General features: G+C 41.1%; 1 protein-coding gene across 2 annotated transcripts; it reads left to right on the top strand.

Moving 5' to 3' along the window:
• Positions 1 to 288: 288 nt before the first annotated feature.
• Positions 289 to 27,321, top strand: MOSPD1 (motile sperm domain containing 1). 2 transcript variants are annotated; one of them, XM_010364892.2, is made up of 6 exons: positions 289 to 451; positions 16,767 to 17,021; positions 17,137 to 17,212; positions 19,256 to 19,473; positions 24,930 to 25,091; positions 25,763 to 27,321. In XM_010364892.2, exons 2-6 carry the CDS (start codon positions 16,868 to 16,870, stop codon positions 25,792 to 25,794), a joined length of 642 nt encoding a protein of 213 aa, XP_010363194.1. In that variant the 5' UTR covers positions 289 to 451; positions 16,767 to 16,867; the 3' UTR covers positions 25,795 to 27,321. The 2 variants fall into 2 exon arrangements, with proteins under 2 accessions (XP_010363194.1, XP_030790404.1); XM_030934544.1 differs by lacking the exon at positions 24,930 to 25,091.
• The last annotated feature ends 565 nt before the right edge of the window (positions 27,322 to 27,886 follow it).

Raw genomic sequence — 27,886 nt, 5'->3', positions numbered from 1 at the left:
TCAGAAGTATGAATAGAAGCCACTAGCCTTGAGTACTCACTGGGTGCGTGTGTGCAGGAGAGTGAGACAGGACAGGAGGCAAGAGGGACTGCCTAACGAGCGCAGAGAGAGGTGGCCCTCTGTGAGAGCCTTCCAGTCTGTCTCTTCAAGGGAAGGCGGGAGGGGAGGGGCAGATCCGAGGACAGAGAAGGAAGAAGTTTAGAGCATGAAGAAAGAAACCCCAAGAGGCCAGGTGGCAAGGCCAAAGCCCCGCCCCAGGCTCCGGCCCCGCCCCCAGCTCCACCTCTTCTTCCTCCCACCTCCCACCCCCAAGTCGCGGCTCATCCTCGAGGGCGGAGAGAGGTGGCATTTGAGTCCTCCGGTATCCCAGCAGGCAGTGCAGCCTAGAGACGCTGACAAAGGAGCGGAGGAGCAGTCGCAGCTGCTTTCCGAGGAAGCCGGTGTTGCCGAGGTGAGAGTCCCCCACCGTCCCGTCACCCACTTCCTCTCACTTCGGGAAAATGTGGAAGTTACGTGGCTGAGAGCCCCCCGCCAAAGAATGACCCATCCCCACAGCCGGAGGTTGGCTGTGTGGTTGACAGCGGGGCTCCGCTGCGCCGGGATGCGGGTGGGCGGCGGGGAGGAGACCGAGGGAATCCTTTCCTGTCCGGTGTGTGACTGGCAGTGGCTCCGCCGCCCTCGGCGCCCGACCCCGGGGTCTGGCCAGCCGATGTGTGGCTCGCTCCTGCCCGGGCAAAGGCAGGCTCGGGAGCCTCTTGGTGCCTGCCCGGCGGAGTTCGGTTGTCCAGGGGATGCGGCTCTAGGGACAACTCTTCGGTGGACGCAGCCAGGAGGGCTGGGGGAGGGAAATTGACTCCCCGTTTGGGGTGACACCGTCCTCGCCCTTCCTCCAGCCCAGCCGGTCGCCCCAGCGAGCAACTGGAAGGAAATCGGCAGGGCTGGAGCGAGGCGTCCCGGGATAGCCTCAGCTGTGCTGTCTTTGCCTGGAGGGAGATGAAAGTAGGGTGGAGAGGCGGGGAGAGAGAGCGAACGCCTTGGAATAATGGGGTAGGGTGTAGGGGGTGCGTGGCCTGTTTCCTTCCCCTTCCCTGGACCTCTGCACGGATCCTGATGGTTGCACCAGCTGCTCTGCTGTAAACAGGCTCACATGACCGGTTTCACATGGAGCCGCCGGTGTGGGGACGAGGGCTGGGAAGGCTGGGCCCCAATCAGGTGGAGCTGAAGTCCTAGGACAGTCCATTTTGTACTCCCTCTCCAGCCCTCCTGCCCTTAATCAATGTTCTGCAGTTTCCCGCTTTGAAGGAAAGTAATTGACATCTGCCCTCTCTGGCTGAAGTAGCAGATCTGCCCCAGTGGAATCTGAGCGATCTCACGTCGAGGAACGAGAGGACAAATACTAAGTGAAAATTGACCTTTGAGGGAGATAAGAAGAGGACTCAAATGTGAAAAATTGGGTCCTTTGGATCTTGCCTAAAAAGCAGTACTGTTCTTAATGTGAATTCCAGACAGAAAGGGGAAAGTCTACTTTTTCAGGCAAGGCACACGTGGGATTTAATATTCTTGGTGAATATCTTGTCCACACTTCCTCTGAATACTGGAAAATCTCTTTGCTTAGAAAAGACTATATATAGGATATTGAATACGGAGTGGATACCAACTTTTAGATTATACTTATAGTTGGTAGTGGGAAGTTTGGAAAACAGGAAACAGGGCCAAATGTGTCTTTCCAGTTGTTCACGTCTACATACCCAATCAGGATGCGAGATTAAACTAGTTTCTGAAGCATTTCTTGAACTCTCAAAACGACAGGTATACCTAAATACTAGGAGAGTTGAAATTTTGGAAGTTTTCGACTTAGTAAGGGATAGCTGTGATAGATTCTCCACACATGTATTAATAATATATAATTAAATGTAATGGACAATATTCAGTATAAAGTTACTCCTTTATAGGCAAAAATAGACAATAAAACAAATACCCTGTAAAACAATGCATGCTTCTTCCTTAAATTGTTTATGTACATTTGCTTCCCAAGTGTTTTTTTTTTTTCTTAGAGAGCTTTACATTTAACTCCATTTTCTGAAAACTAACAGTTAAGAAATGATCAGAGAAGCGATTCCATTCCCTAATAGGCCAATAAAGTAATTGGCTACTATTCTTTTTCTATTTTTAAAGAAGTTTACAATGGAATATATAGACATTTTACATGTCTACAAAAACATATATATTTTTTGAGACAGGGTCTTGCTCTGTCGCTCAGGCTATATGCAGTGGTGCAATCTTGGCTCACTGCAACCTCCGCCTCCCAGGTTCAAGTGATTCTCCTGCCTCAGCCTCCCGAGTAACTGGGACTACAGGCGCCTGCCACCATGCCCGGCTAATTTTTTCTATTTTTAGTAGAGACAGGGTTTCACCATGTTGGCCAGGATGGTCTTGATCTCTTGACCTCGTGATCCACCCGCCTTGGCCTCCCAAGGTGCTGGGATTACAGGCATGAGCCACTGTGGCTGGCCACCCAGCTAATTTTTGTGTGTTTAGTGGAGACAGGGTTTCACCATGTCGACCAGGCTGGTCTCGAACTCCTGACCTCAAGTGATCCGCCCACCTTGGCCTCCCAAAGTGCTATGATTACAGGTGTGAGCCACCATGCCCAGCCAACTTTATTTTGTATTTTTAGTGGAGACATGGTTTCCCAATGTTGGCCAGGCTGGTCTTAAACGCCTGACCTCAGGTGATCTGCCCACCTCGGCCTCCCAAAGTGCTGGGATTACAGGCGTGAGCCACCGTGCCTGGCCAAAACCCAGGCTGGAGTGTGCAGTGGCACGATCTCAGCTCACTGCAAACTCTGCCTCCTGGGTTCACGCCATTCTCCTGCCTCAGCCTCCCGAGTAGCTGGGACTGCAGGCGCCTGCCACCACGCCTGGCTAATTTTTTGTATTTTTAGTAGAGACGGGGTTTCACCATGTTAGCCAGGATGGTCTCAATCTCCTGACCTCATGATCCACCTGCCTCGGCCTCCCAAAGTGCTGGGATTACAGGCGTGAGCCATTGCACCTGGCCAATTTTTTTTTAATTAGCTGGGCATAGTGGCTTGGCACCTGTGGTCCCAGCTACTCGAGAGGTTGAGGTGGGAAGATTGCTTGAACCCAGGAGGTCGAGGCTGCATTAAGCTGAGGCCATGCCACTGCACTCCAGCCTGGGTGACAGAGGGAGACCCTGTCTCAAAAAGGAAAAAAAGGCTGGGAGTGGTGGCTCACACCTGTAATCCCAGCACTCTGGGAGCTGAGGCAGGTGGATCATCTGAGGGAGTTCAAGACCTCGTCTCTACTAAAAATAGAAAAATTAGCTGGGCGTGGTGGCAGGCGCCTGTAATCCCAGAACTTTGGGAGGCCGAGGCGGGCGGATCACCTGAGGTTGGGAGTTCGAGACCAGCCTGACCAACATGGAGAAACCCTGTCTCTACTAAAAATACAAAATTAGCCAGGCGTGGTGGCACGTACCTGTAGTCCCAGCTACTCAGGAGATAGAGGCAGGCAAATCACTTGAATCCGGGAGGCAGAGGTTGTGGTGAGCCGAGATGGTACCACTGCACTCCAGTCTGGGCAACAAGAGTGAAACTGTGTCTTGAAAAGAAAAGAAAAGAAAAGAAAAATAAGAATTGCACCCTGCAAAATTCTCATTAGGTATATTAACCATATAGGTTGACCTATACCTCTTCATTGGGAAATTGAAGATGGCCTCAGCTAAATCCTGCCTCCAAAATTAGAAATAACAGCTTCAGTTGACTTTCTTGACCTTCAGGGCAGAGAACAAAGTCTGATTCTTTTACTCATTCCAGCTTCTTCCTGAATTAGGCAGACTACGTTATTAATGGTGAAGTTAGAATTTTCTTAAAAAGGAAGGCTCTAGCAGTGTCTTAATTTAGCAGTATCTTGGTTAGATCACCAGAACCAATGTCTGGTTTTCAGCTTTTCCAGGTTCAAAATTTCACTGGCACATCCAGAAATTGTCAGGCTTGCTGATTGATTCACACCAAACTCAAAAGATTTCTATGAGCATGAATGGCAATTTGCTAACTCAGTGAGGAGAACTGCCAAACAGACCAGAAGACTCATGTACAAGCCAAGGCAAGCTTTGCTGTTGACAAATAACTTGCTCTTGACCTCCCGTTTTTCCAGGTTCTATGAGGACCACTTTTTCAAGCCTAGCAGTCAATATATTCCATATATTTATAGGTTTCTTTTATATAAAAACCATTTCAGTCATACCTTTGTATGGATATATCCTAGTCACCTGGTTGAATTGGGTCACATGTAAAACATCTCTAAAATCTGTTTCTTCTCCATTCCTGCAGCCTTAGCCTAGGCCCTCATCATTTCTTCCTGCCACATTCATTCAACAGTGTTTTTTTTATTTTTTATGGTAACTACTCAGGAGTCAGGTGTTGTGCTTGAATGGTCAATGGCAACCCCTCTCCAACTTCAGATCTTAATTGGTCAGTTCCGTGCTTAAAATCCTTAAGGCCAGGCACAATTGTAGGTTACACTTGTAACCCCAGTGCTTTGGGAGGCCAAGGCAGGAAGGTTGCTTTAGGCTAAGAGTTCAAGACCAGCCTGGGCAACATAGGAAGACCTTGTCCCTATATTTAAAAAAGAAAAACCCTTAAGTGGTTTCCTATTGCCTGCAGCAGTGGTTCTCAAAGTTTAGTGTGGATCAGAATCACCTGGAAGACTTGTTAAAACAGATGGCTGGGCCCCAATCCCAGAATTTCTGATTCAGTAGGTCTAGGGTGAGAACCAAGAATTTGTGTTTCTGACAAGCCAAAACCACTGGCATAGGGAATCAAGTTTAAACCCCCAAACGTTCACAAAATCTTTCACAATCTGCCTCCAACTTACCTTTCTAGCCGAATCTCTTGCCACTCTCCCCGTATTTGCTATTTTTAACCATATGCAGTGCCAAAGCTCATTTTAAGCATCCCTTTCATGCTTCTACACACATTCTTCCTGGAATTCTTCCAGCCCTCCACTTCTGCAGACTAGCCTTAAGGCAGATGATCACTTTCTTTATGCTCCCAGTGCACTTTATATCTATCAGCAGTTTTAGCACTGCTCACATCATATCCTAATTACTGCTGTATATCTGTTTTTCCTGTTAGTCTGAGTTTTTGGAAGGCTGACAAAATATTTTCATCTTGTCTCCATATTCCCTAGCACAGTGCCTCGTATATAATTAGTGCTCAGGGAATGTTTGTTGAGTGAATCTGTGATTTTTTTTTTTTTTTTTTTTTTTTTTGAGACAGAGTCTTGCTCTGTCACCCAGGCTGGAGTGCAGTGGTGCGATCTTGGCTTACTGCAACCTCCGCCTCCTGGGCTCAAGTGATTCTCTTGCCTCAGCCTCCCAAGTAGCTGAGATTACAGGCGCCCGCCACCATACCATGCCCGGCTCATTTTTGTATTTTTGGTAGAGATGGGGATTCACCAGGTTGGTGTTTAACTCCTAACCTCAGGTGATCCTGCCCACCTCGGCCTCCCAAAGTGCTGGGATTATAGGCGTGAGTCACTGCGCCCGGCTGTGAATTTGTGATTCTAAAACTTCTGAGTGTTACATGTAGCAACATATATAGAATCATATCATATGGATTTTGCTTTGAGAATTGCACATCTTAAAATGAGGACATACGGAGATATTGTAAAACATGGAAACAACACATTAATATAACCGGGTTGTAAATAACACATTTGAGAATATGAAGTGTTTTTTTTTTTTTGAGACGGAGTCTCGCTCTGTCGCCCAGGCTGGAGTGCAGTGGCCGGATCTCAGCTCACTGCAAGCTCCGCCTCCCGGGTTTACGCCATTCTCCTGCCTCAGCCTCCCAAGTAGCTGGGACTACAGGCGCCCGCCACCTCGCCCGTCTAGTGTTTTGTATTTTTTTAGTAGAGACGGGGTTTCACCATGTTAGCCAGGATAGTCTCTATCTCCTGACCTTGTGATCCACCCGTCTCGGCCTCCCAAAGTGCTGGGATTACAGGCTTGAGCCACCGCGCCCGGCGAAGTGTTTTCAAAAAGACATTAGGGTATTCTTTTTTTTAAATCTTAAAATGTATACGACTCAACTTTTAAATCTAGCCAATCACTACATATTAATTATAGCAGTCAATCCCATTAGTTAAAATAGCAAAGCATACCAAAAATCTACACAATATATAAAAACAAAAGTGCCAGATATTCAGCAATGAACATTTAAGTAGAAAGTAAACATTAGAACGTCACTTGTTATGACTTTAGGAAAATGCCAGCAATTAAAAACCCTAATAAATAATACTGGGAATTCAGAGGAGGACAACTGAGTTTATGAAGTGGGAGGGAAGGAGGTTTTAATACTAATGAGACTAAAGGAAAATAACATATCGCTCTTAACGATTTAGTATTTAGTTGGTCATTGGCAAGGAATGCACAGAGTATGGAAGAAGGAGATAGCCCCTATGCCCAGATAAAAGGGAGCTGACCTGAAGGTGGAGCTGGGAACCTTAATCAGAGTAAACAGCAAGAACCAGGGAGAGAGAGTTAAGTAGCTGGTACACTGTGAACAAGCAGATGGGTCACCATTTTCTGGGGGAAGGCTGTACTTTGAATCATCCTTAACTGTTTTCAAACTTCGAACCACTTATTTCAAATGAGAAAATGCTATGAAAGTGGTTTCAGTGCTCTTTAATGGTCTATAAGTTTTGTATCTATGGTGGTCAAATGGATTCCTGTTTATCTCAAAGTCTTATCTTTTCCTTCCTCTGGTCAATGCAAAGTGAGGAAAATGGAAAGAAACCATCATACTTTGGGGTACTGGTCTCCCTGGATTGATGGTAGTAGCAGGCATGTGTGAATATCTCAGAGTGTTTATGCTTTTTTTTGTGGCAAAGTAGTTTGCAAACTGGTCACAAGGTGGTGTGCACACATAAGGTTTTCTTTATAATTTCATTCAGGATTGATGTTCTGTGCCTTTGGTACAGGGGAGGAAGACAAGACAGTTTCCTGTATCACCAGATCTCAGCTGCACTCTCTGCCTGTGAGGTCAGAAGTGTGTTGGACCCTCAGATTTCTCAATGCTTGCTGGCACAGTTAGGCACTGAAGAGCCAGGGAAAATCAGAGGGAAACAGAAAGAGGGGAGGGGAGAAGAGGGGAAGAGAGGCAACTGGGAGTGCTGATTCTCTCTGCTCTCCTCTTACCCCAACCCATGGTGAGCAGCTACCTAAGATTTACTGCTCCTCTAATTAGGATCCCTTGCTTGTCTTGTATAGGCAAAGTGTGTTCAGCTATGACGGGCGAATGGTGGGGGGAATGTTTCCCAGTGGAGGAGACAGTTATTAGTAGACATCTGTAGGATAGCTGATAAGCTCTTAGCTATCTGCTAAGTGCCCAGCACTGACCTTGGGCCTATGAAGGGTACAAAAAACAAAAGCATCCCACAAAAAAACAATATGGCATTATACCTAAAATCTGACTGAGGAGTCAAAATTAATGCACACAAAATAAATGTCAAAATATTCCATTCTGACTGGGTTCAGTGGTTCATGCCTGTAATCTCAGCACCATGGGAGGATTGCTTCAGTTCAGGAGTTCAAGACCAGCCTGGACAACACAGGGAGACCCTGTCTCTACATAAATAAAAAAAAAAAAAAATTAGCCGGGAGTGGTGGCACATACCTATGGTCCCACCTACTTGGGAGGCTGAGGTGGAAGAATCACTTGAGCCCAGGAGTTTGAGGCTGCAGTGAGCTGAGATCATGCCAGTGTACTGCAGCCTGGGTGACAGAGTAAAACCATGTCTCAAAAAAGAATTCAACTCATACAGTAAGTACATTCAAAATAACATCATAAAATTGGTGAGATCCGTGGAGATGGAGATCATGGTAGTAGAGGAATGCCACAGGGAGAGGGAATTTTTTTTTCTTTTTTTGAGTCAGAGTCTCGCTCTGTCACCCAGGCTGGAGTGCAGTGACGCCATCTTGGCTCACTGCAACCTCCGCCTCCCTGGTTCAAGCAGTTCTCCCGCCTCAGCCTCCCGAGTAGCTGGGATTACATGTGTGCAACACCACGCCCAGCTAATTTTTTTGTATTTTTAGTTTCGCCATGTTGGCCAGGCTGGTCTCAAATTCCTGGCCTCAAGTGATCCGCCCGCCTCGGCCTCCCAAAGTGCTGAGATAACAGGCGTGAGCCATTGTTCCCAGCCAGGGAAGGGGAATTTGTATTAGGTTTTGAAAAATGAGTAAAATTTTGCTGTCCAGAGAGGAAGAATGCGGCAAGCCTTCATTATTAATGTCCTGATGAATAGTTCCTGACAACTATAGCTGTTTCATCATCAGGAAAATAGTGTGTGCAACTCAGTAAGTGAAATTGTCTCTTGATTTTTCTTTATAAAACTGAAAAGGAAACACAAATGAAGATAATGCAGACTTAGTTGTGACTTGAATTTTGGATCATCCTTTGAGAACTCTGATCTTCTTGATGAGCAGGGACAGTTGCTACAGATTAGGGCATGTGTGGTAATCAGCATCAGGGAGGCAGGACTTTTTTTTTTTTTTTTTGAGATGGAGTTTCGCTCTGTTGCCCAGGCTGGAGTGTAGTAGTGCGATCTCGGCTCAATGCAACCTCCACCTCCCGGATTCAAGCAATTATCCTGCCTCAGCCTCCTGAGTAGCTGGGATTACAGGCGTGTACCACCATGCCCAGCTAATGATGGCCAGGCTGGTCTCAAACTCTTGACCTCAAGTGATCCACCTGCCTCAGCCTCCCAAAGTGCTGGGATTACAGGTGTGAGCCACCGCGGCCTGGCCGAGGCAGGACTTTGAAATTGAGACACAGAAGGGATGACTGTATAAGGAAGTGTAAGCCTGGAGACCAGAGTTCTGCCACTAATACCCTGTGCAACCTTGGATAAGTCTCTTAACCATCCTGGGCCTGCTTCCCACATCTGTCAAATGAGAAGAGTGGGAACCAACTAACTGACTTGGTGTGCACTTGACTTTTGGAAAGCAACCTCATAAACCGATTTGCAATAAGTTTTTACCAGTTTAGTATATAATCTCTCCCCAGGATTTTTGCATTTTATCATTTTGTAATATGGACTGCAGCAAAGAGAAAGTGTTAGTCTCCAGAAAACTATCAATTCAAGGCAAGTGTTACACCTTATTATGTTCATTGGCACAGTTGCTAATATTGCTCTATTGACTTGGTGCTAATTCTTCCCTAATTTCCACTGGTTGGAGTTTAGGAGGCAACTTATATCTTAGCCAAGATAAGTGATAAGCTGGGCGTGGTGGCTCACGCCTGTAATCTCACCACTTTGGGAGGCCAAGGTGGGCGGATCACGAGGTCAGGAGTTCAAGACCAGCCTGGCCAACATGGTGAAACCCTGTCTCTACAAAAATACAAAAAAAACACAATTAGCCAGGCGTGGTGGCATGCACCTCGAATCCAAGCTGCTCGGGAGGCTGAGGCAGGAGAATCATTTGAACCCGGGAGGCAGAGGTTGCTGTGAGCCGAGATCATGACATTGCACTCTAGCCTGGGTAACGAGCGAAATTCCGTCTCCCCCCCCCCCCCCAAAAAAAAGTGATAAATGGGAACAGAGATAGGAAAAGAAATAATAGTAAATTGCTCAAGTATTATTAAACACTTAAACACTTCTCTCATAGTAACAAGGAGATAGCCTATTCGTGATTCATGGGGAAATGTGTACATGTTCAACTCACAGAGAAAGCTTTGAAATTAAAAGAAAAAGAATTCCTACTATGCCATTATTCAAAGATAGTAAAATTTCTACTTTGACCTCTGTTGACTAACTTCTTAAAGTTAGAACCGAGAGTTTAGCATTTGTCTGTGAGGTTAATTTTGACTTCCCAGTCAGATTTATGAACCATTTCATACTCTTTTAAAACAAATAGTTTCACATTAGAGTTATACATGTTCTTAAGTTTGCAAGTTATCTTAAATCTTTTTCTCACTATGAGTTTCTGTTACATGTAAATTATTTTAAATAATCGAAATTATTCTATTTAGCCCATAGTTTAAGGTTTTCAGTATGTTTTTGGGAGAATTATAAACTAGAAATACAGTTAACAGAGATTTTTCACATTGCTTCTAAATTCCCTCTTGTGTTTCAAAACAGACGCCTTTTTCAAAGTAAGCCCTAGTAGAGTTGTTACTTAATTTTTTTTTTTTAATAAGTATTCAAAGACTTCAGAATTCAAAAGATACAAAAGGGTATCCAGAGAAAAATTCCTCCCACTCCTGCTTCTTTCTCCAGGGACAAACGTGGATATCCTTCCAAAGAATTTCACCTATATCCAAGACAATTAAGTTTACATACTTTTATCTCCCCCCCCCCCCCGCTCCTTTTTTTTCTTTTTGAGACAGAGTCTCTCTCTGTCACCCAGGCTAGAGTGGAGTGATGCAATCTCAGCTCACTGCAAGCTTCGCCTCCCGGGTTCACGCCTTTCTCCTGCCTCAGCCTCCCAAGTAGCTGGGACTACAGGTACCCGCCACCACGCCCGGCTAATTTTTTTGTATTTTTAGTAGAGATGGGGTTTCACCGTGTTAGCCAGGATGATCTTGATCTCCTGACCTCATGATCCACCCACCTCGGCCTCCCAAAGTGTTGGGATTACAGGCGTGAGCCACTGCGCCCAGCCTTATCTCCCTTTTTATACAAATGGCAGCATGCGTTACACACTGCACTGCTCCTTGCGTTTCTCACTTAACACTACCTCTTGAAGATCAGTCCATCTCTAACTACACAGTCTCCTCTTGATATCTGGTATCCCAATGAATGGATAGACTATACTTTATTTAATGAATCCTCTTTTAATGGACAGTTGAGCTGTTTCCAATCTTCTTTTTTTTTTTTTCAGATGGAGTCTCACTCTGTCTCCCAGGTTGGAGTGCAGTGGCATGATCTTGGCTCACTGCAACCTCCATCTCCCGGATTCAAGTGATTCTCCTGCCTCAGCCTCCTGAGTAGCTGGGATTACAGGTGTGTGCCACCACGCCCGGCTAATTTTAGTATGTTTAGTAGAAACGGAGTTTCACCATGTTGGTCAGGCTGGTCTCAAACTCCTGACCTCAGGTGATCTGCCCGCCTCGGCCTCCCAAAGCACTAGGATTACAGGTGTGAGCCACCTCGTGTGGCTTGTTTCCAGTCTTTTGCTATTAATAACAAAAAACTAGCTCTTACTGGGTGCCAAGTTCTGTTCCATATTGTTTCACATAAATCATTTTATTTAACCCTCAGCACTGCAGAGACCTTTCACCTACATGACTTCACACAAGGGGAATATATATGCCAGATAAATCCCTAGACGTACAATCTCTGGAACTGAGGCTATGTGCATTTCATTTTGGCACATATAGTGGTTATGCCAGTTCACCTCCCCACAAGGAATGTAAGCACATGCTTGATTGCTCCCATCATATGCTGTCAAAATTTGAGTTTTACTAATGGGACAGGTAAAAAATTGTGGTGTTGTAGTATGGCTTTAGTTTGGATTTCCTTCACTGTGAGTGAAGTTAAACATCCTTTTGTAAGTTCAAGGACAATTTTTATGTCCCTTTTCTATGAAATATTATAGTTTACTAATTTTTTGTTTTAGTTTTAATTGACAAACAATAATTTAATATACTTTTATATTGAGTTGTCTTTTTCTCAGTAATATGTAGGCCCTCCATATAGTAGGGAAACTTGCCTGTGATATGAATTGCAAATGTTCCTTTGGCTTTGCTTATAAAGTTTTTTTGCCACGCAGAGTTTAAAAAGTTACACAGACGAATTTATTATTTTCTGTTTATTTCTGTCTTCAGGAACAGTTTTTCGTTTGTTTGTTTGTTTTTTTCCCAACAGAGTCTTGCTCTGTTGCCCAGGCGGGAGTGCAGTGGCACAATCTCCACTCACTGCAACCTCCACCTCCTGGGTTCAAGCAGTTCTCTGCCTCAGCCTTCCGAGTAGCTGGGATTACAGGCACACGCCACTATGCCTAGCTAATGTTTGTATTTTTAGTAGAGACGGGGTTTCACCATGTTGACCAGGCTGGTCTCAAACTCCTGACCTCGTGATCCGCCTGCCTTGGCCTCCCAAAGTGTTGGGATTATAGGCGTGAGCCACCGAGCGAGCCCGGCCTTCAGGAACAGTTTCTTTTCTTTCTTTCTTTCTTTTCTTTTTTTTTTTTGTTGTTTGTTTTTTGTTTTTTTTTTTTGAGATGGAGTCTCACTATGTCACCCAGGCTGGAGTGCAGTGTTATGATCTCAGCTTACTGCAGCCTCTGCCTGCTGGGTTCCAGTGATTCTCCTGCCTCAGCCTCCCAAGTAGCTGGGACTACAGGCACACACCATCATGCCCGGCTAAGTTTTGTATTTTTTAGTAGAGACAGGGTTTCACCATATTGGCCAGGCTGGTCTCGAACTCCTGACCTCGTGATCCTCCCACCTCAGCCTCCCAAAGTGCTGGGATTACAGGCGTGAGTCACTCTGCCAGGCCAGGGACAATTTCTAAGTGAAAAAAAACAATTTGGTTTCTGTTTTTACGTCATTGTTAGAAAGCCTGAGGTTTTTTGTTTTTTTTTTCTCATTGTTTCTTCTAGAGTATTTATGACTTTATTATTTTTTTATTTTACTTTTTTAAAAAAACTTGTATCTGTTTAGAATTTTCCCTGATTAAGGAGTGAAGGATAAATTATTTTTTTTCTAGATAGATACCTGATTCAGCCAACATTTATTGATTAATCAATCTATCCTTCACAAATCAGAGATACCACTTTTTATCCTAAATTAAATTCTCATCTCCACAGAGTTTTAGAATGAGATGGTGCATATAATTTTGTGATGCCAAATTTGGATGTTCTCTTCCTAATGCTTCCTAAGATAGTAATTATATAGCTTATTTATCATTTTTTATTGAAAAAAAAAGAGAGAACACATCAAACTTCTGAGAGCACATTATCCCAATAGAAATGTGTATACTTTTGAGTAGAAGAAATAAAAATGGAAAATTATAATTATTTAATCGGATGCCTTTTAGAATAATCTTAAGTTTTTTTTTTTTTTCTATAAACCCAGGAATTTGATAATCTTAGTTCTGTTTTATTTTATTTTTTTTTTTTTAAGACAGAATCTCAGTCTGTTACCCTGGCTGGAGTGCAGTGGCGTTGTCATGGCTCACTGTACTCAACATCCCCTGACTCAGATGATCCTCCCACCTCAGCCCCCTGAGTAGCTGGGACTACAGGCATGTTCCACCACCCCCAGCTAATTTTTGTATTCTTTGTAGAGACAGGATTTTGCTGTATTGCCCAGGATGATTTTAAATTCCTGGGTTCAATAAATCCTCCCACCTTGGATTCCCAAAGTGCTTGGATTACAGGCATGAGCCACCGCATCTAGCTTTAGTTTTATTTTATTGAAGTGCACGGACAGTATAGTGGAAAGAATACTGGACTAGGAGGCAGGAGGTCTGTCAGTTCTTTGGTTTTTTGTTTTATTTATTTATTTATTTTATTATTATTATTATTATTGAGACGGAATTTTGCTCTCGTTGCCCAGGCTGGAGTGCAGTGGCGTGATCTCGGCTCACTGCAACCTCCACCTCCCGGGTTCAAGCCATTCTCCTGCCTCAGCCTCCTGAGTAGCTGGGACTACAGGCACCCGCCACCACACCCAGCTAACTTTGTATTTTTAGTAGAGACGGGGTTTCTCCATGTTGGTCAGACTGGTCTCGAACTCCCGACATCAGGTGATCCACCCACCTCGGCCTCCCAAAGTGCTGGGATTACAGGTGTGAACCACCGCGGCACTGGGCTTCGACCTTGTTTTTGTTTTTGTTTTCGTCTCAGTCTGGTCTCTTTATAATTAAATAATAATAACAACAAACAGTTTTTTGTTTTTTTGTTTTTTTTGAGATGGAGTCTCGCTCTGTCCCCCAGGCTGGAGTGCAGTGGCCGGATCTCAGCTCACTGCAAACTCCGCCTCCCAGGTTCACGCCATTCTCCTGCCTCAGCCTCCCGAGTAGCTGGGACTACAGGCGCCTGCCACCTCGTCCGGCTAGTTTTTTGTATTTTTCAGTAGAGACGGGGTTTCACTGTGTTAGCCAGGATGGTCTCTATCTCCTGACCTTGTGATCCGCCCGTCTCGGCCTCCCAAAGTGCTGGGATTACAGGCTTGAGCCACCGCGCCCGGCCACAACAAACACTTAGAACATTGCCTGGGCTTTAGTGTTATTCAAGAGCTTTACATACAATATATTAATTCATTCAGTCTATGTAATTAATAAAACGTTTATAATCTGTTATGAATTATACAAATGTTAGATATCTTTACTAATAAAATGTTGATAGGCCCTTTCAGCTCAGTCAAAAAAACAAAAACAAAAACACATCCGACACTGTTGTTAATTACTTTCATGCTATAAAGTATGGAAATAAAGTAGAATGATTATCTGAAGCAGCCTATGCATTAAGTGCCTTCCCTTTTACCTTCATGTTTCTGTGCCTTTGCTGTTCCCTTGGTCTGAATGCCCTCCCCTCAACACATAAGTGTGTACCCTTCTTTTCTTCAAAGACCACCTCAAATATCAACTCTGGGCCTTTCTTTTTTTGGAGATAGAGTCTTGCTCTGTTGCCCAGGCTGGAGTGCAGTGGTGTGATCTTGATTCACTGCAACCTCTGCCTCCCAGGTTCAAGTGATTCTCCTGCCTCAGCCTCCCAAGTAGCTGGGATTACAGGCACCTGCCACCATGCCTGGCTAATTTTTGTATTTTTAGTAGAGACAGGGCTTCACCATGTTGGCCAGGCTGGTCTCAAACTCCTGACCTCAAGTAATCCACCCGCCTCGGCCTCCCAAAGTGCTGGGATTACAGGTGTGAGACACTGTGCCCGGCCAACTCCTGGCCTTTCTTACAGGTAGAATTATTTATGTAGTCTTCTGATTCTCTAGTACCATATATACCATGGTAGGCTTATAAGCATCTATTATAATAGAGGTAGTTTCAATATTTTTGCTTGTCAATTAGACTTGAACTTCTGAGAGTAGAGTCTGTGTATTATTCATCTTTGTATCTCTGCTCAGCTTCTGACATAGTTCCTGGTATATAATAGATACCCAGCTGAAAGAAAAGAATAAACATTTGCATACATGACTATAGAGCTCCTATTTGATAGAAGTTGGAAAGGCCTCTATCAGAATCAGAGCATGTGGGCCTCCGTAGCTGGTAAAACCAAATAATTCATTCATTTGTTTTGTTTCTCTTTGAATGCATGAGAACCTGAACTTGAAATTGTTAAATGGCTTATAGTCTATTTTAAAGGTGTGATCTACAGGGTAAAAATCAGATATTTTCTCTGATTGTACATTTTAGCTTTTGCATTTTATTTTTAAGAGCTATGTTTCAATTGTAGGGGCACGCCTGTAGCCCCAGCTACTCTGGAGGCTGAGGCAGGAGGATTGCTTGAGGCCAGGAGTTCAAATCCAACCAGGGTAACATAGGGAGACCTGTCTCTTAAAAAAAAAAAAGGCACACTTGGTGTGCTTGGTAAATAAGAATATTGATTAAAGTGAGATTAGGAAATAAATACAGAAACATCACACTTAACAGGCATTCAGACTTCTGTCAGTTACAGCTATCTGGAACATATTCAAGAACCCAGAGGGAATCTAAAAAAGCCTCTGAAGTTGGAGGAGAATAGCTCTCACAAAGCATGTGTACTTGATGTAGGAGGCAGAGGCACAGTGCCACTCACATGCCAAAGCCCTACTTACTGACTACACATTTTCATAAAAAAATTCCAAGGACTGCTTAGCATGTGTGGTCATTCGGCCTCCTTTCAAGACATTTTAGCTTGTTTCTGGTTTCAGTAGAAAAAAGATGAAAAGAACTCTCCCACCCATGCTGCCAAGAAGGCACTAAATAAAGTATTGTTGACACGAGCGTAAAAGTGATTCTCATGGTTTTCTTCAGAAATCATGGAAACTTACTTTGTGTTTATTTTTTAGTCTTTAAGAATTCTGCTGGACTCATGCAAAATCAGTTGTGACAATACTTAATTTATTCTACTTTTTTTAAAATCTGAGGTTTAAGAAGAGCGATATCCCTTTGATCTCACCTCTTTGAAAGGGGGTCATTAATTTGAGAAAGATTTCTTTATTCCTTTGAGTATTTAGATTATTAATCATAGGCTGAAATCCTCAATATGAAAGGAGCATGTATAAACTTCTTTGCATAATTTGGTAAAAGCTACATAAGTAAGTCAAGGTAAAAAGTCAAAAGGCATGTTTAAGTGATTTGGGGACTTTTTTTTTTTTTTTTTTGAGTCGGAGTCTCCCTCTGTAGCCCAGGCTGGAGTGCTGCAGTGTGATCTGGGCTTACTGCAACCTTTACCTCCCAGGTTCAAGCGATTCTCCTGCCTCAGCTTCCTGAGTAGCTGAGACTGCAGGTGTGTCACCACACACCCGGCTAATTTTTGTATTTTCGATTTTGTATTTTTGTATTTTGTATTTTTAGTAGAGACAGCGTTTCACCACGTTAGCCAGGCTGGTCTGGAACTCCTGACCTCAAGTGATCTGCCTGCCTTGACCTCCCAAAGTGCTGGGATTACAGGCAAGAGCTACTGCACCCGGCCGATTTGGGGGCCTATTTTAATGCATGCTAAATATACTTTTTGTGTAGGGGCTATAGATTAATGAAAATTGGGATCATTCACTTCTCGCTTTCTTCTTCTATTTCTAGATTGCCAAAATGCTTTGGAGTTTTTAACTGAATCTAAGAAAAGTCCAAAATAGATTTGAGACTGTAAAAACAGAAACTGCAGCAAGGGGGATTCAGTGCCAATGCATCAACAAAAAAGACAGCCAGAGTTAGTGGAAGGAAATCTTCCTGTTTTCGTGTTCCCCACGGAGCTCATATTTTATGCAGATGATCAGTCAACACATAAGCAAGTGTTGACACTGTACAATCCCTATGAGTTTGCCTTAAAGTTCAAAGGTGAGTCTCCTAGCTCTATTTTCTGGGTTTTTAACTGCTCCCTACTAATTTTTTACTTGTAGAAACTAATTTAAAAAAAAAACCCACTAATGGCCATTGTGACTTTTTCTTTCAGTTTTGTGTACTACTCCAAATAAGTATGTTGTCGTTGATGCTGCAGGTGCAGTAAAGCCTCAGTGTTGTGTGGATATGTAAGTCAAGATCACTTCTTGGTAACACGTTTTAAGTGTGTTAATATTTGTTTTTAACTTGAGAAAAAGAGATATTTTCTTGAAGCTGTTCTCACATAGGCATTTATTATATCTTGAATTTTTGCTGAAAATTTGTCTATTAAAATTGTTTCGAAGAGATTCGGCCAAATAATATTTCATTATGTTGGAGCTCATGTATGTGTTAGTATCTCCATGAACATTTTCTCATTGTTGTGGTTTTAGTCATACCAGGGATGTATAAAGGTAAAGTTCTGACTTATTCCTTTAAATTTCTCCAGCTATAATAGGGGATTTAGCTTTCTTTGGAACATGCTGCTATTATAGTGACATTTGGAAAACTATAATACTACTGTCTAAGAACAATGGTAATATAAGTTCATCTGAAGTGATTCAACTAAAAGCCTGGAAGTTAATCTATATAAACAGGAAGCAGTTGTGTAACCACTCATCTGTAAAGTATTATTTGAGCTCTTCCAGATAATTTCATCTTAGAGTGTCAGATAAATGATTGTTCAAGCTGTTCATATTTAATTTTTATTTTAGAACTAGTGGTGACCAGATGGATCCATTGACCAGCCCTTAATTTTAAGCTACCAAGTACACTGTATTTGTTTAAATCTTCTTTGAGAATGGGAAGCAGAATTCTTTTCTTTTGAATACTTTTTCACCAGCTCAAAGCCATAAAATGATGTATCTTTGAGAATGTTTCTGCACATTTTAAAAAATTTTCATTCAGTACACAATAAGCAAGAGCTATTACAAAGAAATGTAGTCTCTTGCCAAATAAATGTGTTACCTTTGACCTAATTGTTTTGTGTTCCCTGGTAAGAACAAAATAAATGGAATTGCAGAAATCTCATAAGAATTACAGTGCTTAGCTAGGTGCAGTGGCTCACGCCTGTAATCCCAGCACTTTGGGAGGCTGAGGTGGGAGGATCACCTGAGGTCAGGAGTTCAAGAGCAGCCTGGCCAACATGGTGAAACCCCATCTCTACTAAAAATACAAAATAAAAATAAAAATAGCTGAGCATGGTGGCAGGTGCCTGTAATCCCAGCTACTCGGGAGCCTGAGGCAGGAGAATCGCTTGAACCCAGGAGACAGAGGTTGCAGTGAGCGGAGACCACACCATTGCACTCCAGCCTGGGCAACAAAAGTGAAACTCTGTCTCAAAAAATAAAATAAAATTACAGTGCTGTATACTCTTTTCTCTTTAGAGAAGCAGAGGTGTATTATTGGCCTTCTGTTGCACTGGTAATAGTGGAGTACTTACTTACTCAATTGCTTGTTTCTACCTGCATGCATGGGATTCAATTTTAAGTGTAGGGTGAGGTTTGTTGCCTCAACAATAAGTAAGTAGAAATGGAAATTTATGAGATGTTTGTGGGGAATAAACAATTGCATATATTTCTATTTAGTAAATGTTGCTGCACTGAGATATCCAGAAAAATAAAAAGTCATTGCTAAAGATAATTTTCTTTCCTTTTTTTTTTTTTTTTTTTTCAGATGAGACAGTCTTGCTCTCTTGCTGTGGCAGCGATCATAGCTTAGTGCAGCCTCAACCTCTTGGGCTTGGGCTTAAGGGATCTTCCTACCTCAGCCTCCCAAGTAGCTAGGACTACACGCACACCACAAAGCCAGTTAATTTTTAAATTTTTTTGTAGAGACGGGGTCTCTGTGTTGCTTAGGCTGGTCTCAAACTCCTGGCTTCAAATGATCCTGGCCTCAACCTCCCAAAGTGCTGGTATTACAGGTGTGAGCCACTGTACCTGACCAAAAAGGAATTTTCTTTACCTGTTATTTTTTTTGCTTAAGACTTTTATTCTGTGTTTTAGATTATGTGCTTTCATCTAATATTTCTGAATGACTCATTTCTTTTGGATTATACTGTGATTTTTTTTAACATCTTAGCAAATTTCTGTTTTTGAGTGTTTGGTTGTAGTCAGTATATTAAAATATCTCACTGCATTGTGTTTGGCCGGCCCCAGAAATCTAAACAGCGTTTGTTATTTTTGCTTTTTCAGTGTGATTCGTCATAGAGATGTTCGCTCCTGTCACTATGGTGTAATAGACAAATTCCGTCTTCAAGTTTCTGAGCAAAGCCAGAGGAAGGCTTTGGGAAGAAAAGAGGTTGTTGCTACTCTTCTCCCATCAGCAAAAGAACAACAAAAGGAAGAAGAGGAAAAAAGAATAAAGGAACATTTAACTGAAAGTTTATTTTTTGAGCAGTCGTTTCAACCAGGTAGTTTCGGGGTTGTTTTTAAAGCCCTTTTGATGTCTTACACATTATTAACTTTAAAATAATCAGGCAGCTAAGAATAATTACTAGAAAAATCATCTACCATTTCAAACATGGTCAACTACTTTAAAACTGAACCTAGAGAATCAGGGACCTGAAGTAGAACAAGAAGCCTGGAGGTGGATTTTGAAAGGAGGGAACACCCCTCACTGGACTAGGCTGTAAGGAGAGGGTAGATGTTGCTGTAGCCTTTTAATAAAACTATATCTGTATTTAAACATAAACATAAACATATCTAGGACTGCAGGCACCATACTTTATGAAGCTAGTAAATTTGGCAGTTCTATACTTCTGTTTCCATGACTTTCCTATATCCTTTCTCATTTAATTAGTTCCAAGGAAGAGAGAGATTGTGTTTGGCAATAGGCCAAGCTTAGTGCACTGTTCATATTATTTTGAAAAAAAAAAATCTCATTAAAGTTGAAGTTAATTAAACTAAGTAGATTATAATATCCCCTGTGGGCTATTAATTGAATCCCTCTCCAGCCCTCATTTCCTTCCAGCTTAGATATACAGAAGTGTTATGATATATTCTTTCAACATTGACACTACCCTCATATTCAACTCTTTGGATGTCATTACCCCGTCTTCTTAACTTCTCATCATCTCCTTCTAAACCTGTTGTGGTAGAAGGAAGATAAAATTTTCCATAGAAAAACAGGGAAACTGGAAACTTTTTGATGGTGATACCGATACATGAATATGATAGCAGCTGTCCTTGAAATTACAACATTTTATGGAGGATTAAAAAAATCTAATTGCTGTTACATTCAGTCATATCAGTTTGTTCATCTTAGAATGCTTATTTCGGCCGGGTGTGGTGGCTCACGCCTGTAATCCCAGCACTTTGGGAGGCCCAGGTGGGTGGATCATGAGGTCAGGAAATCGAGACCATCCCAGCTAACACAGTGAAACCCTGTCTGTACTAAAAATACAAAAAATTAGCCGGGCATGGTGGTGGGCACCTGTAGTCCCAGCTACTCGGGAGGCTGAGGCAGGAGAATGGTGTGAACCCGGGAGGTGGAGCTTACAGTGAGCCAGTGCCACTGCGCTCCAGCCTGGGTGACAGAGCGAGACTCTGTCTCAAAAAAAAGAATGTTTATTTCAATAACAGGAAGTAGTAGTGCCTCTTTGATTTACTGTAGCTAAAAGTCTCTTCCTAGTCCATTAGGGACCATCTAGATTTTCTGGTAATACCAGGACTAGTGACTAGGTAGTAGCTATTAGGTTGGTGCAAAAGCAATTGTGATTTTTGCCATTACTTTCAATTGCAAAAACCGCAATTATTTTTGCACCAACCTATAGTGGATTGTTTTATTCTGATCAATTAGTATCAACTGACAGGACCAGCTTTTCATCTTTTGAAGCTGAAAGAGAACCTTTGTCCAGTGTCACTCTCAGATCAATATTGTAAAGTTAACGTAGTTATAAAATGCAAGATTCCCTTTTTAAAATGCTTCCTCTGGTATAAGAAAGGCCATTTAATTTGTATTTGTTTTTTGAAGTTACACTTGTAATTTAAAATAGTCTTTGAAGTTCAGTTTTGTATTTAACAGATTGGTTTAATAACCAATCTGGAGTAAGGAATAATAAGGAGTAAGGTTTAGGGTATATGTGTATGTAAATATATGTAAGGAGAACTTTATTCCTTTTATTTTGAAATTTATTAAAATTCAGGTGAAGATCATGCTAAGAGGCTAAATAATTATAGTATGTATTGTCTTATTTTGTTTTATTTTTTATTTTTTGAGAAAGAGTTTGTCTCTGTCGCCCAGGCTAGAGTGCAGTGGTGCCATCATAGTTCACTGCAGCCTCCAACTCCTGGATTCAAGTAATCTTCCTGCATCAGCCTCCCGAGTAGCTGGGACTACAGGTGCTTGTCACCACACCCAGGGTCTCACTATGTTGCCCAGGCTTGTCTTGAACTCCTAGCCTCAAGCAATCCTCCTGCCTCAGCCTCCTAAAGTACTGGGATTACAGGCCTGAGCTCCCGCACCCGGCCTTATTTCATTTTTCTAACAAACCTTGGTATCTAAAGTATATTAGAGAGTTTTTCTAATTGTAAAATTGGAGTAGGCAGATGAATGAAGATAGGTGATGCTAGCATAACACATGGTGATCTGTGTTTTGGGGGAAAAAATTCGCTAATCCATTCCTGTAAGGAAGCTCAATGAAGGCAGGCACTTTTCCTAGTACTATTATATCCTCAGTACCTAGCACAGGGCCTGCCACAGAGAAGCTACATAATGAATTTGTAAATGAGCTGAGCTAGGAAGGCTGGACTTCAGGTCTGGTAAGGGTCTGTGGGAACGGTGAGTTTTTTTGTTTTGTTTTGGCTTACAAGGTTTTCATGGCTATGACAGCTGTTTAGAGGAAGGGTGATACCACAGTACAGCCCCATTCACAGTCCTGGCCAGCATGTCCCATTTATGGGTAGTTACCCCAATGTGCCTAATAACCTGGAAGTAAGTTGAGTAAAGTTTTCTTCTTTAATAGAATATCATGATGACTGATTTAGTCTCCTGTCTATTAAATTTACAGGAATTTATATGTAGTTTCCAACATGTGGAAAACTCAGGTTTTTAAGTTTTTCTCAACTAAAATGTTGAAAATTAATTGAGATTGTTTTGGGAGGCTTTGAAATGTCATTACTTTTACAAGTCCTTAGCTTAGAGAATATTTTAACAAATGCATATTATTAAAGTATTAGAGGTACAACAGTGTTGTGAGACTCACTTTTAGCAGGAAAATGGTTGATGGCTATATTATGAAAAATTTGGATTTTGAAATATATTGAAAGTCAGTAAAAATGAGAAAAATTTAAGTTTATTGTATAAAACACATATAGCAATAACATAAGAAAATGTACCTGTAATCTCACACACTTAACACATCTGCTTATATAAGTGTTCCATGTTACTTTCCAGACCTTGCCTATGTGCATAAGTATATTTTGTGAGTTTTTTTCATTCAACAGAAATTTAAGTATACTTTCATAAAATACTAGAGCTCAGATTATTAAAAAGCCATTTTAAAAGATACATCTGAATCTTAGTGGGTTTGTCTTAATTACATTATTAATGAACTGCTATGTCTATGCTATAATGTTTGAGTCAGTACCCTCTGGCTTAAGAAAATTATAGTCTTAATTATTGTTTATAATAAAAAAAATTGAAAATAACTGAAAAGTCCATCAATTGGGAATTGATTAAATTATAAATATTCATAAGGTAGTGTGCTAGGCAGACATTTACGAGGATCTGATAGAATGATGAATGCTTATACATTGTCATTTAAAGAGCTTCAAATATATTTCTAAGTAAGGGGAAAAAACAGTTATATAACAGTATGTATAATATGGCCTTATTTATGTAAAAGATTCTCCTACATGTTTATACGGGCATTTGTAAAATCTAAAAGGATACATACCAAGCTGCTAACGGTGTTAGCTCTAGGAGGGTGGAATTATGGAGGAACATTTACGTTTTCTATATCTTTATAACATATTTTACAACGATCCTGTAGTACTAGAGGGAAAAAAGCTTTTTCCATTTTGAAAAATTTCAAGCATTTATGCAAATGTTTTTGGAATACTAAAAATTCCAATTTCTCTAAATACTACATGTTCTCTAAATACTAAAAATTACTTGAAATGACCTTTATTGTGGGTTTGCAGTGAATGGTGTACTTGTCATAAATAACTGTTTTCCTTGAGAATTCATCCTTGCAACAAAGATAACTATAAAGGTGCTCTATTAACTGAAACCAGACTTGGGGCTTTTCTTTTAGGTATTTCTGCCATTGTTTCATTCCAAGCAATAATTACTATAAAATTTGAATTTGTTTTCACCTCTCTGGCTCTGATGAAGTTCAGTTAACACCACACAACAGCTAAGGTATTAATAATTTAGAAAAATTCCATTTAATAATAGAATGAACAGCATTATTTCGTTAATGAAACACAAAGATTGTGTTGCTGTTGGCTATTCCTTTTAATGAAAGGAAAGGTAGTGGGAAAAGCTGTATGACAGAAAATGCTGTTATTGGGTTTCTTAAAACTACGGATATGTATACTATACAAATAGAGTCAGAACTGTAGAATAGCAGGTGTGATAACATTTTTAATTTTTTTTTTTTTTTTTTTTTTTTGAGACAGAGTCTTGCTCTGTCACCCAGGCTGAAGTGCAGTGGTGCAGTTTAGGCTCACTGCAACCTCCACCTCCCGAGTTCAAGCGATTCTCCTGCCTCAGCCTCCTGAGTAGCTGGGACTACAGGTGCGTGCCACCAACCCAGCTAATTTTTGTATTTTTAGTAGAGATGGGGTTTCACCATGTTGGCCAGGCTGTTCTCAAACCCCTGACCTCATGATCCACCTACCTTGGCCTCCCAAAGTGCTGGGATTACAGGCGTGAGCCACCATGCCCTGCCTTTTTAAAAAATCTTTTAGAATTTTATTTTAGGAACATTTAACATGAGATCTAGTCTCTTAATGAATGTTTGTGTACAATAAAATATTGGTTAAATGTAGGGATAACGTCGAGTAGATTTCTAGGACTCACTCAGTTTACATAATTGAGACCTATGCCCATTGATTAGCAATTTGCATTATCCTCCTCCCCCAGCCCCTGGCAACTACCATTTTGCTCTCTGCTTCTATGAGTTTGACTATTTTAGATTTCCTGTATAAGTGGAATCATGCAGTATTTGTCCTTCTGTGACTGGCTTATTTCACTTAGCGTATTTGCCAGATACTGTTTCTGCTGTTTTCTTCTTTGCTATAAATGGGTTAGAGCAGAGGGAAACACTTTTGGTTCCTTAACATTTTCAAAATTGATAGCAGGATGTACAGTTATTAGGATCAAACCTATCTGGGGAGCTCCTTAAAATATTCCCAAAAGGTAGTGGAGGTCTAGTGTGGCAGGCTCAAATTGAATATACACAGGCAAGCCACTGGGGTACTGGAAGAAAATATCAGAACTTCAATTTATATTTATTTTTAGCACATTCTTCCAAAAATCTATTTGTATGTTTTATATTAAGCCTAACAGTACAGAACTTGTGCATATAATTTTAAAATGTGCATACATTGATGATACATGCTTGAATACTTTCTACTGACTAGGGTGGGATGGTCGGGGGAGTTGGTGACCACCTTTCAGTAAGAACTCACTACCTCACAATGCCACGTCAGCATTCCATCCTGCAATGATTCAGACCAGTTAAGACATGGGCTTCCACATCAGCCCAGCAGTTAACTCTCTGACGGATGAAAACGATGGGGAAACAATCGGAGAAGTTAGACAAAATCAGAATTCTGGTGAGTGGCGGCCAGTGTATGTGAAGGAACTTTTGTCTTAAAGTTTTTAGAAGGAAGCTTAGGGATTTTTGTCTTTTTCCAGAAAACAGAGCTGTCTCCTCAGGACCTAGTTTACTAACTGTCTTCCTGGGAGTGGTGTGCATTGCAGCCCTGATGCTGCCTACAATGGGGGATGTGGAATCGCTGGTGCCTCTCTACCTCCACTTAAGTGTGAATCAAAAATTAGTGGCTGCTTATATCTTAGGTAAGGGTTTTAAAGATGCATTTGGGACATATGTGTAGGGTTTTATGTGTTTATGGGTGGTGGTGGTTTGATTTTTTTTGTTTTTTTTCCTGAAGAACAGGTAAAGAAATGTTTCAAGAGCATGTTGAGGTCAGGTGCCTTTGAAGACTTTTTCAGCTCACATTTAGTTCTTTTTAGCTTACCTAAGATATAAGCATTTAGGACTGAGCATATTCTTATTCTTATTTTATATTTTATATATTCTCTCTTCAAAAGAAAGCAGCAAAGCAGGAATGCCATGCTTCTGTCTCTTTGTGGCCCTAGGGCCCTGGGATACAGGTAGACTCTTGATGCTTCTGTTAACAAAGTCGACTGGCTTTACCCATGCTTTAAAATGGCACATCTGCTGTTATTATGGCTGATGTGACTGAATAAAGTAGGAGGTATGTTTGATAGTTTGCTTTGGCCAGACATTAGTGATTTAATTAAATCTCTCCAGTGACTGCCCATTGCTATAAATTGGATTTCTTCTTTATAATATCAACAAAATTCAAATTGACTTTGAGTTCTTGGTAGAGTGCCTGCCTATGTGCTATGTTTTATTTGTTCACTGAGGTCCAAGCAATTGCTTATTGAATGAAATACTCTGTTAGATGCATATCTTTAACTGTTCTCCATTTTTCTTCTTTCAGGTCTTATCACAATGGCCATACTTAGAACATGAGCAAGGATTTCAGTTGACTTCTGAAGTAAATCTGTCTTGAAAATATGAATGTGGACTGCCTTTTATCTCTATTTCACTCCATTAACATGCTACAAACTATTGAATGATTTCAAGTAATTGCAAATGTATAATATATATTTTAAATTATAATTTAATTTGAAGGACTGCAGAACATTATTTTACAGACAGCAAGGATGCTTCTGAGTGACACCTAGGAAATTATTTGAAGAAATTCTTTTTATACCTATACCTGTTGTACAAGAGACTTTAAAACATTTGTTATTTGCTCACCTTTTTTTCCAAATCACTTTGATTGCTAGGGGTCATGTATGCTTCAAAGTTACAGGACTAAAAGAGCAAACTGACCGTCCTAAAACTAAAATGACATTTATTCCCTAGTTACAAACATCAGCGTTATTATGTTAATTATACCTTGCCCTCTATCATTATAAGCGGTTGCCATGGTGTGTCTAAAAATAAGTGTTTTACCATTAATGTGTAGAGGGCAAACAAAGCATAAAGTACTAAGGGATCATGCTTATTCTAGGGTCTCACAGAAGACAGGACATATTAATCTTGTGAATTACAGAATGGGTTGTGGTCCAGACACCAAGAATCATAGCGGTTTTTTAAAAAAAAAAACCTAATGGAAGTAGGGTGACCTCTCTCTTTGGTCTAAGAGTTCTAAAGGAAGGTAGGCATCTGTTTAATTAGTTGGTTCACCCTGGCTTTACCTCTGGTTAATGCTTTGTGTTAAAAGGAAGGAAAAATCACTTGATCTTTTCTTCCAAGCCCCTTCCCCGCCTGACTTGCCCAGACTGGGATTACCAGATACCAGGTGATTTATGTGGAGATGATTTTTCACCTTTAAACTCTAAGCCAAGTGTAGGAAACTCTTCATAGCTGTGTCTATTTTATATCAGTCACTGAGACTTTTTTTTAAGTTTTTATTTATTATTAAGACAACTTTGCCAAAAAAATCCCCTAAGCACAACTATTTACATTTCTTTATAGCCTCTTTTGATCTCTAACACATATATGCAGTTTTAACTGTTATTGTCATAGTAACTGATCTTTTGTCTAAGGATTTTTACCTGAAAGCACAATGCATTAAGAGTCTCTTGAAAATCATCTTTCAGATCTTTTTACAGAATGAACTTATGCACTGCTACAAACACAAATGTATGCCTGAGGTTGGTTTTTGCAGAAAATAGTCTCCGCTTCTAAAAACTTCTATGTCTAGTCTTCCATAGGAAATCCTCACTGTTTAACCGTGTGAGGAGCCTAAGTCATTAAACGGATCATGTCTGTATATTGTGTAATGAATGAAAAGCACATAAATGTAATCTACTTTGAACTTTGTAAAAATTATGTGTGGAGGCTATTCTTATTTATCCATCTCAAGTCCTGTGTGTGCACATGTGCGCAAGTGCACATACGTGTATGTATGTGTGTATAATAACACATTGTAATGTAAAGAACAGAAATTACTTTAAAAAATAAACAGAAATGGAGACCTGAGCTTCACATTGATTTAAACATTTTATTTGACTTATCTTTGAGGATCTTAAGGTTTTAGCTCTCCTATTTCCTAAAGTTGTCTCATATTTCTGTGACTAACATAGGAAAAGTAGAAACAGTGAAATATAACAGCTTTGTTTACCAAGGGATTTAAGTCACTTTGTAATTTAACTTCTTGAATAGGTAACAATCATATGCTTCAAAAATGAAAATACAGTGAAAAATCACTCCTCACCCTCTTGGTGCACCCAGCCCCTTACAAGTGACCCCTTTTATTAGTTTAAATATACGTGTGTGTGTGTGTGTGTGTATGTGTGTGTGTGTGTGTTTGAGTGTTGGAGACAGGGTCTCTCTCTGTCACCCAGGCTGGAGTTCAGTGGCGCAATCTCTGCTCACTGCAGCCTCAGCCTCCTGAGTAGCTGGGATTACAGATTTGCACCACCATGCCTGGCTAATTTTTGTATTTTTAGTAGAGACAAGGTTTTGCCATGTTGGCCAGGCTACTTTGTTTCTTTATGCAAAACATATACAAGTTGAGTATCCCTTATCCAAAATGTATCCCTCATCCAAA

The sequence above is a fragment of the Rhinopithecus roxellana genome, chromosome 7 (assembly GCF_007565055.1).
Source record: "Rhinopithecus roxellana isolate Shanxi Qingling chromosome 7, ASM756505v1, whole genome shotgun sequence".
NCBI lineage: Eukaryota > Metazoa > Chordata > Mammalia > Primates > Cercopithecidae > Rhinopithecus > Rhinopithecus roxellana.
The sequence above is the reverse complement of the archived record's forward strand: the minus strand, read 5'-3'. Positions and strand labels throughout refer to the sequence as shown.

Coding starts and splice junctions, on each gene's coding strand:
- MOSPD1 (XM_010364892.2), top strand. CDS start 16,868: ATGCATCAACAAAAAAGACAGCCAGAGTTAGTGGAAGGAAATCTTCCT. Junction 17,213..19,255: donor CCTCAGTGTTGTGTGGATAT/GTAAGTCAAGAT, acceptor TTGCTTTTTCAG/TGTGATTCGTCATAGAGATG. Junction 19,474..24,929: donor TGAGCAGTCGTTTCAACCAG/GTAGTTTCGGGG, acceptor GTCTTTTTCCAG/AAAACAGAGCTGTCTCCTCA.